The 10516-nt window shown below is 47.4% G+C and overlaps 1 protein-coding gene across 1 annotated transcript; it reads right to left on the reverse strand.

Moving 5' to 3' along the window:
• Positions 1-2737: 2737 nt before the first annotated feature.
• On the reverse strand, positions 2738-5234 carry LOC132595593 (UPF0488 protein C8orf33 homolog). The gene is made up of 6 exons (XM_060293280.2): positions 4664-5234; positions 4536-4575; positions 4290-4438; positions 4006-4090; positions 3702-3848; positions 2738-3324 (listed from the first exon to the last, which is right to left on the reverse strand). The coding sequence occupies exons 1-6, from the start codon at positions 4667-4669 to the stop codon at positions 3185-3187; spliced, it is 567 nt and encodes a 188-aa protein (XP_060149263.1). The 5' UTR covers positions 4670-5234; the 3' UTR covers positions 2738-3184.
• Between the last annotated feature and the right edge of the window lie 5282 nt (positions 5235-10516).

Here is a 10516-nt window from a genome sequence, read left to right on the forward strand (position 1 = left end):
AGAACAAAATAGCTAGGAATAAACCTACCTAAAGAGACAAAAGACCTCTGTGCAGAAAATTATAAGACACTGATGAAAGAAATTAAAGATGATACAAATAGATGGAGATACATACCATGTTCTTGGATTGGAAGAATCAACATTGTGAAAATGACTCTACTACCCAAAGCAATCTACAGATTCAATGCAATCCCTATCAAACTACCACTGGCATTTTTCACAGAACTAGAACAAAAAATTTCACAATTTGTATGGAAACACAAAAGACCCCGAACAGCCAAAACAATCTTGAGAACAAAAAATGTAGCTGGAGGAATCAGGCTCCCTGACTTCAGACTACACTACAAAGCTATAATAATCAGGGCAGTATGGTACTGGCACAAAAACAGAAAGATAGATCAACGGAACAGGATAGAAAGCCCAGAGATAAACCCAGGCACATATGGTCACCTTATCTTTGATAAAGGAGGCAGGAATGTACAGTGGAGAAAGGACAGCCTCTTCAATAAGTGGTGCTGGGAAAACTGGACAGGTACGTGTAAAAGTATGAGATTAGATCACTCCCTAACACCATACACAAAAATAAGCTCAAAATGGATCAAAGACCTAAATGTAAGGCCAGAAACTATCAAACTCTTAGAGGAAAACAAAGGCAGAACACTCTATGACATAAATCACAGCAAGATCCTTTTTGACCCACATCCTAGAGAAATGGAAATAAAAACAAAAATAAACAAATGGGACCTAATGAAACTTCAAAGCTTTTGCACAGCAAAGGAAACCATAAACAAGACCAAAAGACAACCCTCAGAATGGGAGAAAGTATTTGCAAATGAAGCAACTGACAAAGGATTAATCTCCAAAATTTACAAGCAGCTCATGCAGCTCAATAACAAAAGAACAAACAACCCAATCCAAAAATGGGCAGAAGACCTAAATAGACATTTCTCCAAAGAAGATATACAGACTGCCAACAAACACATGAAAGAATGCTCAACATCATTAATCATTAGAGAAATGCAAATCAAAACTACAATGAGATATCATCTCACACCAGTCAGAATGGCCATCATCAAAAAATCTAGAAACAATAAATGCTGGAGAGGGTGTGGAAAAAACGGAACACTCTTGCACTGCTGGTGGGAATGTGAATTGGTACAGCCACTATGGAGAACAGTATGGAGGTTCCTTAAAAAAATACAAATTGAACTACCATATGACCCAGCAATCCCACTACTGGGCATATACCCTGAGAAAACCATAATTCAAAAAGAGTCATGTACCAAAATGTTCATTGCAGCTCTATTTACAATAGCCAGGAGATGGAAACAACCTAAGTATCCATCATCGGATGAATGGATAAAGAAGATGTGGCACATATATACAATGGAATATTACTCAGCCATAAAAAGAAACGAAATTGAGCTATTTGTAATGAGGTGGATGGACCTAGAGTCTGTCATACAGAGTGAATTAAGTCAGAAAGAGAAAGACAAATACCATATGCATACACATATATATGGAATTTAAGAAAAAAAAAAAAACTCATGAAGAACCAGGAGTAAGACAGGAATAAAGACACAGACCTACTAGAGAATAGACTTGAGGGGGAAGGGTAAGCTGTGACAAAGTGAGAGAGTAGCATGGACATATATAACTACCAAACGTAAAATAGATAGCTAGTGGGAAGCAGCCACATAGCACAGGGAGATCAGCTCGGTGCTTTGTGACCACCTAGAGGGGTGGGATAGGGAGGGTGGGAGGGAGGGAGACGCAAGAGGGAAGAGATATGGGAACATATATATATGTACAACTGATTCACTTTGTTATAAAGCAGAAACTAACACACCATTGTAAAGCAATTATACTCCAATAAAGATGTAAAAAAAAAAAAAAAAAGAAGGGGGTCACAGGAACCTGATTTAAAGTATAGGGAACAACTATAGGACTCGTGACTGGCATGTGAAGTGGAGGGGGGTCTTGTGGGACTGAGCGCTTTTCCTGTGGAATCTGATTCCATCTCTGGGTAGACAGTGTCAGAATTGAGTTGCATTCTTCGACACGCTGCTGACATCCAAGAATTGCTGTTGGTGTCGGGAACCCCCAACACAAACACACACACACATTGGAACTGGATCCACGAACCCCTTTTGCAGAGGTGACACAGATTTTTGGCCTGATCAACTAGTTGGGCAGTAGTGCCATTCACTGAAAAGCAGAAAACAAATGGAGATTTAGGGACTAATCGGATGTTTTGGACATGTCAAGTTTGAAATGCCTGTGAAACAGCAAAATAAGAGATGTTAAGTAGGCAGGTGGGCTCCAGGTATCTATCTAGTCTAGTCTGCAAGTTTGGGAGACACCACCAAAGATGGTACCACAACCACTGAAGAGGATTAAGCCCCCCTGAAAACCCAACTTAATGCAGAAGGCCTGGGACTATCACCTGGAGCAGCTGACATCAGAGCTTGTCCACTGAGGCTCAATGCTGGTGTCTGGCTGGGATTCTTAGGGCAGGAAGCTATCTGCTCCTCAGAACAAAGCCTGGGCTGCTGGGGGCTACGATGGCTCCCCAAGGATGCTACCTGCTCAGGAATGAAGGCAATACGACAAAAGACCAAGCACTGGGGTGAGAGCCTGGACCCAGCAGTGCCACACACCATCTCATCTATATAGACAGTTAACACACGCTTTCACTCTTCCACTTTTGTGAGGAATACTTTTATTATGGCAATGAGACACAATTGGCATGGAGCTCTACACCACCTGACAGAACATCCTCCCATAAGTGAGCACCAGTGCATAACTATGTTGCTTCCCTACTAATCCTTATTACCAACATCTACTTAGTCTGCTCCTAAGCCTGTTAAAAGAGTCCTTCTACAACATGCTAAACACTCACTTCAGTTTACTGTAGAAACTTCTGAATGGACCGCCCTCTTCTGGCAGGAGAGACATTTCAGCTGAAAACCTATAAACGGGGTCCTGGGCTTGTCTGACAGTCAGGTCAGTACCCAACATGCAGGTCTTGCATCTTCCCAACAGCCATGGCACCAGATTCACTGACCAGCCAGGGACAGAGCAACCCCACATCTGTCTGACAGAGCATTCCTGGAAAGCTCTGCACTCAAGACAAACCCCTGCACCAACCGCAGAGGAGAATCGTTCCAGAATGGGGAAGAGGCTAAAAGAAATTGAACCTAAACTCTTCATCAGGAGTGTCTCGGGTGTCCTTGGCTCTCCCTGTTAGACGAGGCCTGCAGACCCTTTGGCTCTTCTTTCTGGCGGCCTCACCTACAGGCTGCACCTGGACTGAGTGGGCAGCTGTAAGGGAGGGGAGAGACTGTATCAGAATTGAATGATAATGGCTAATGCTAACTGTGCCCATACAACTCTATCCCCATTGTAAAAATTAACTGACTTACTTCTCAAAATTATAAGGTATCACACTATCATCACACCCCCTTGAGAATCACAGAGAGATTCACTAACTCTCCTGCCCCTGCCTCCCTGGTCCAAGCCCAAGTTCTGTGTTCCTGAGATCCAGGCTTTCTCTCTCCCTGCTCCCTGACGCTTTCCTGAGCCATCTTCTACCCCCGCCAGCCCTACTGCTCTGGGCTTCCTCCTTCCACTGCCCAGGCTCTTCCTCCCCGCCCCCTTGAACTAGGCAGGTGTGCACCAACCAGTTCCCAGGTCCTCACCAGTCCTGAGAGCCCGCAGGGCCACGCACCACTCGGCTTCCATCTGAGCCCTGTAGTCCCCGAACAAGGAGTGCATCAGCTGCCTCTTCCGGGGCAGGGGGGTTCTTCGGCTGCGCAGGGTTCGGATTGCCCCAAGAGCTTGCTCTTCTGCAAATGAAAACAGACTAGTAACCTTCTCTATCCTCACCTCCAACTGTCCTACCGCAAAGGTAACTATTCCATCCCTTGGGAGCACCTGCAGGCCACAGGACTGTCACGGTTCACCCGCCCCCGCCCTCCGCAACTCTACAGACAGGCCCCTCACTCTGCTTAGGGGTGGGTCTCTGCATCTTCAGCCCCAGCTCCAGCTTTTCCACGCACCAGGCCAGTTCCCGGGCCAGCTGCTCCGCCTGTGGTGGATCGGGGATAGTGGCTGTGAGAGGGTACCTGGACCCCGCGGCCTCCAGCCCCATCCCACAGGAACACAAAACTCCCCGTCTCATCCTCTCCCCGCTTTAAGTCCGCAAATCCGAGACTACTCCCACCGGCGGATTCCCACCCAGAATGCACCCCGAGGCTCCACCCTTCCCGACTAAGGCCCGCCCTTGCCTGGGCCTCCGCACTTAGAGGGGCTTCCTCTGAGGCCGGCGATTCTGTGGCTTTCCCGCCTCCATTCGCCGCAGAGGCCCCATTCCGGGTTTTCTTCTTCTTCTTTTGTTTCTTGGCCCTGGAGGCAGCGTCACTGCACGTAGGGTGCCCTAAGCAGACAGACTTGATAGGGCCTTACAGTGGAAGGACTCGGGGCGCCGGGAAGCGGCGGGGGGAACCGGGGGCTGCGGGGTGCGCGGGCAGTACCTGGGGCTGCCGATGTCTCCCGAGCAGGATGTCCTGGAGCCTGGAGAAAGCGGGACAGTACAAAGGTCACGAGGAGCCACCAAGGGCCCAAGGCCCCGACACCGGTGCGCCCTCACCGTAGCACTCACCGCCATGCGCTGCAGCCGCAGCCAGACCCTGAGGAGGGCTTCAGGACCGACGCCGAATTCGCTCCCCGCGAAACACGTCTGCGTAGCAGAGTTCCGCGGGGCGCTGGCAGCGCGTTGGGCGGGCCCGGGCCTTTCGGAGCGCGGTGGGCGGGGCGCGGTGGGCGGGGCCCCGGCCGTTCGGAGCGCGGTCTGCAGGAGACCCTCCCCAACACTGACAATGTTGCAGGTACTGCTCTGGATCAAAGGACTACGCCTAAGGTGTGCCCTTAAAGCTCACCTGCTAGTGGGGAGGGAAAAGCAGGTAAACAGACATGAAAAGCTGTCACCCAGAGCGGCGCTGTGAATAACAGCTGCCCCAACGGGGCGCCGAGTGGTCAGCAAAGTCCTGCGAGGAGCAGCAGTCCTGGAGGGGCTGGTCCGGCAGCGGAAAGGAGGGCGGGGCCGAGGTGCAAGGCGAGGTGGGGGAGTTGCAGGGCCCTGGACCGCAGCGGGAGGCGGCTTCTGTTGTAAGCGCAGTGGAAGCACTGGGGGACGTTCATCCATCCGAGGAGTGACGCGGCCTTACCCAGATGCTGCTGTGTGGTGAGGGCCCAGAGGGGCTGGGGTAGGGGAGGGGAGGACCTGGAGGGGATTCAGAAACAGGAAGACCCCGCGCACCTGCTGGCGTCCCGACGTGGGCACCATCTACCTGCCCTTCTGCGCTCCCTGCCCAGGGCCGCCCCCCCACCACGCGCCGCTCCTGGCCCCATATCACAGGCGTCAGGAGGACCCGGGTGCCGTGGTGCTGCTTGAGAGGACAGGAGTCTGAGGGGCTGCTGTCCGATGATTCCTGTCAGTGAAATCGGCATTGTTTCCTGAGGCGAGGGGACGGGAGGTCTCAGAAGGTAGAGTTTGGTCATCCCAGTAGTTAGTCCCGGGTTGGTGAAAAAGTTCCTTAGGTTTTTAAGTAAAAACAAAAGACATATTTTTCATCTTCACCAAGAACTTTATTGAACAACGTATTCACCGTTTTGTTCCACTACCTCCTGCCATTTTTCAGGCAACTTCATAATTCCGTCTTCCCCAAAATTCTTATCTTTTTGAGCAAAGAACTGTTCCAGGTGCCTTTTACAGTCTTCTGGGGAATGGAAATTTTTTCCATTAAGAGAATTTTGTAAAGACCGAATGGAAATCCGAAGGCGCAATGACTGGTGAGTACGGCGGATGAATCAGAGCCTCCCAGCCGAGCTGGAACAGCTTGTGCCTGGTCGTCACAGAAACATGCGGTCTTGTGGTATCCTGATGGAAGAGTATGTGTTTTCTGTTGACTAATTCCAGACGCTTTTCGATGAGCGCTGCTTTCATTTGGTCTAATTGGGAGCAGTACTTGTTGGAATTACTCGTTCGATTTTCCAGAAGGAGCTCATAATAGAGGACTCCCTTCTAATCCCACCATATACACAACATCACCTTCTTTAGATGAAGCCTGGCCTTCAGTGTGGTTGGTGGTGGTTCATTTCACTTGCCCCACGACCTCTTCCGTTCCACATTATTGTACAGTATCCACGTTGCATCACCCATCACAATTTGTTTTAAAAATGGAACGTTTTCATTATGTTCAAGTAGAGAATCACATGCAGAAATACGGTCAAGAAGGCTTTTCCGGTGTAACTTCTTGTGGAAGCCAAACATCAAAGCGATGAACAGAACCAAGCTGGTGCCAATGATTTTCAACGCTTGATTTGGATATTTTGAGTATGTCGGCTCTCTCCCGTGTGGTATAACGTTGATTGCTCTCAATTAATGTTCTCTGTTTGATCGCTATCAACTTCAACTGGTCTACCCAACCATGGAACATCGTCCAGCAAGAAATCTCCAGCACAAAACTTCGCAAACCACTTTGGACACGTTCGATCCATCACAGCACGTTCTCCATACACTGCACAATTTTTTGTGTGTGTTTCAGTTGCGTTTTTACCTTTCTTGAAATAACAAAGCATAATATGCTGAAAATGTTGGGGGTTTTCTTTCTTCTCCAATATTAAAATGGCTACACAGGGACGTCCCTGGTGGCTCAGTCGTTAAGAATCCGCCGGCCAGTGCAGGGGACACGGGTTCGAGACCTGGTCCGGGAAGATCCCACATGCCGCAGAGCAACTAATCCTGTGCACCACAACTACTGAGCCTGTGTGCCACAGCTACTGAAGCCCAGTCACCTAGAGCCCGTGCTCCACAACAAGAGAAGCCACCGCAATTAGAAGCCCATGCACCACAACAAAGAGTAGCTCCCGCTTGCCGCAACTAGAGAAGGCCCATGCACAGCAATGAAGACCCAACACAGCCAAAAAAAACCCTAAAAAAAAAATTTATTTTTTATTTTATTTATTTTTTTATTTTTTTTGCGGTACGCAGGCCTCTCACTGTTGTGGCCTCTCCCGTTGCGGAGCACAGGCTCCGGACCCGCAGGCTCAGCGGCCATGGCTCACAGGCCCAGCCGCTCCGCGGCATGTGGGATCCTCCCGGACCGGGACGCGAACCCGTGTCCCCTGCATCAGCAGGCGGACTCTCAACCACTGCACCACCAGGGAAGCCCCTAAATAAGTTTATTAAAAAAACATTTTTTTAAGTAAAATAAAATGGCTACACAAAAATTCACCAATTTTGATACTTTTTTTAAGTGTATGCTGATATGACTGCTGTTGCAATACAATCTAACAAAATTGTTTCGAATGAAGTTAAAGACAACTAAGCACTACTATAGCCATCTTACAGAAAAAAGCAAACGAACTTTTTGGCCAACCCAAATAGCTAATATATTAGCTATTTACTGAGGTGTAACAAATTACCACAAAACTTATCAGATTGAAAACAACAAACATTCTTTATCTCATAGTTTCTGAGGGTCAGGAACCTAGCAAAAGCATAGCTGGTTGGTTCTAGCTCAGGCTCTCTTTGAGGCTGCTTCACCTCTTGGAGGAAGACCAAAGACTTTTTAGACATATTTTAAAACAACCACAGTTAGGATGTATTTCAGTCCTGGGAGACTCAGGTTTTGGTGGTGAGTGGACTCCAGACCCTAAGGGGCCTCTCCCTGCCTCCTTTGGCTGTGAAATCCCTCTGTGACTTGGCCCAAAACTGCTTCCTACAGAAGAAGCCTTCTCAGCCCAGACATGCGTGCCTGAGAACAGGCCTCACACCAGATGCTTCCCCGTGCACAGCCTCTATTCCCAGTCAGCCACTGAATCCAATCAGTTTATCTCCTAAGTAATCTCCACCCTACCCACCCCCACCCCCCAACACACACCATCTCTGGCCTGAACTGCAATCGAGTCCTCACTCATCTCTCTGCCTGCACTTTCACTCTCTCCTGTCTTTTTTGAACCACCCTGTGGTGAGAGTGGTCTTTCTAAAACAGAAACTGTGTTGCTCTCCTGCCTAGAAATCTTCTACTTCCTCTAGCATAAAGTCCAAGCTCCTTACTTCCAGCCAGCACCTGCCCCATAAGTCATACAGAGGCAACTATTTCCAGACCTCACTCTGCTCTGGCCCTGCTGATCTGCCAGCCTTCCGAGCCTCACCCCCACCTCTCCTTACAGGCCCCTGCAGCCCCCACGGCCCTCTGCCCAGCCAGCCACCTCATTTTTCTTCCCTGACAGTACTAGCACCTGTTCAAACCCCCAGACTCAGACAGTAGGTCCTTGAAGAGCTCTAGAGAGGAAAGCATAGACGATCTAGTCCTCCATGTCTCTAAGTCCCCAAATCTCCTCTACATTGCCTCCCACCCTGGCATGTAATAAAGGCTCATAAAATGAACAGCAAGTCTTCATCTAGCTGTGCCTGGCTGTCTGCACCTCCACAGCCACTGCAGGAATCATGCCTAACGTTTCAATCTCAACCATCATGGCTGCTTTCTGTCTCTTGAGACACAGTAGTCTCCACTGACACACTCTTTCCTTGGCCTACTCCCCTGGCCTGTTTAGAAAATATACTATAAATTTCATATGTGCAAATATAAATATTTACATACAGCCAATTCTCATCATCCATGGTAGTTCTCTAACGTAGCTGAGAACACTGAATTAGGGAATAACAAACCGTTGCTCCTAGGGGAAATAGAGTTAGCTTCCTTGGAGCCTCTGGTCACGACATTTTCATCAACCAATCAACACATAACCTTGTTTTATGTGTGTTTCTGCTTAAAGACACCTTACTTAATATACACTGTTGATTCATAAACACTGAACTCAGCCAACAGCACTATGACTTGTGCTGAATGAAGTTCATCTAGCACGCTTCCTCTATAAAGGCATCACATCACAGCCCTCTTGCACTTAGGGACATTAGACAGCACTTCAGCACTATGCTTGAGGGCCATTTTAAACAGTGAAATCCCCAAGAAAAAGCATAAAAATACAAAAAGTGTGGCAGTTAATATACAGGCACACCTCAGAGATACGGCACGTTCGGTTCCAGACTACTGCAATAAAATGGATGTTGCAATAAAAGTCACACGAATTTTTTTTGGTTTTCCAGTGAATATAAAAGTATGTTTACACTGCAATATAGTCTGTTAAGTGTGCAATAGCATTATGTCTAAAAAACAATGTACATACGTTAATAAAAAATATTGCTAAAAAATGCCAACCATTGGGCTTCCCTGGTGGCGCAGTGGTTGAGAGTCCGCCTGCCGATGCAGGGGACACGGGTTCATGCCCCGGTCCGGGAGGATCCCACATGCCACGGAGCGGCTGGGCCCGTGAGCCATGGCCGCTGAGCCTGCACGTCTGGAGCTCTGCAACGGGAGAGGCCAGAACAGTGAGAGGCCCGCGTACAGAAAAAAAAAAAAAAAAAAATTGCCAACCATCATATGAGTCTTCAGCAAGTCATAGTCAAAACATCAAATATCACTGATTGCAGATCACCATAACAAATATAATAATGATAGGTGTGAAATATTGCAAAATTTACAAAAATATGATACCAAGACATGAAGTGAACAAATGCTGTTGGAAAAATGTGCTGTGCTATCAGTTTTTGTCTCATGTATTTTGATGTTCTGTTGTTAGGTGCATACACGGTAAGGATCCTTGTGTTTTCTTATAGACTTGATCCCTTTATCATATTTAATACCCCTTTTTGTCCCTGATAATTTTACTAGCTCTTAAGTCAGCTTTGTCTGAAATCGATATAGATACTCCCACTTTCTTTCCATTAGTGTTAGCATGGTATGCCTTTCTCCTCCCTTTATTTTTAATCTATCTGTGTCTTCGTGTTTAAAATGGGCTTCTTATGGACAATATATAATTAAATGTTATAAGTCTTATTTTTTTTACCTGCTTTGACAGTTCAGTCTTTTAATTGGTGTATCTAGACCATTCACTTTTTAAATTTATTTATTTATGGCTGTGTTGGGTCTTCGTTTCTGTGCGAGGGCTTTCTTTAGTTGTGGCAAACGGGGACCACTCTTCTTCGCGGTGCGCGGGCCTCTCACTACCGCGGCCTCTCTTTTTGCGGAGCACAGGCTCCAGACGCACAGGCTCAGTAATCGTGGCTCACCAGCCCAGTCGCTCCGCGGCATGTGGGATCGTCCCAGACCAGGGCGTGAACCCACGTCCCCTGCATTGGCAGGCGGTCTCCACCAGGGAAGGCCTAGACCATTCACTTTTAAAGTGAGTATTAATATGGTTGTTACTGTTTTTTATTCATTACACTTGTTTCTTTTAAAAAATCTTTCCCTCTTCTCCTGCCTTCTCCGGTTTAATTGAGCATTTTATCTGATTAGATTTTTTTCCTCCTATTTAGCATATCAATTATACTTCAAAAAAATTTTAATGGTTGTCTTAGAAGTTTGCAATATATATTAGGACTAATGTA

This window comes from Globicephala melas, unplaced genomic scaffold (genome assembly GCF_963455315.2).
Source record: "Globicephala melas unplaced genomic scaffold, mGloMel1.2 SCAFFOLD_219, whole genome shotgun sequence".
Lineage (NCBI taxonomy): Eukaryota > Metazoa > Chordata > Mammalia > Artiodactyla > Delphinidae > Globicephala > Globicephala melas.

Coding starts and splice junctions, on each gene's coding strand:
- LOC132595593 (XM_060293280.2), bottom strand. Junction 4,091..4,289: donor CTCTAAGTGCGGAGGCCCAG/GCAAGGGCGGGC, acceptor GATCCACCACAG/GCGGAGCAGCTGGCCCGGGA. Junction 3,325..3,701: donor CCTGCGGGCTCTCAGGACTG/GTGAGGACCTGG, acceptor CCTCCCTTACAG/CTGCCCACTCAGTCCAGGTG.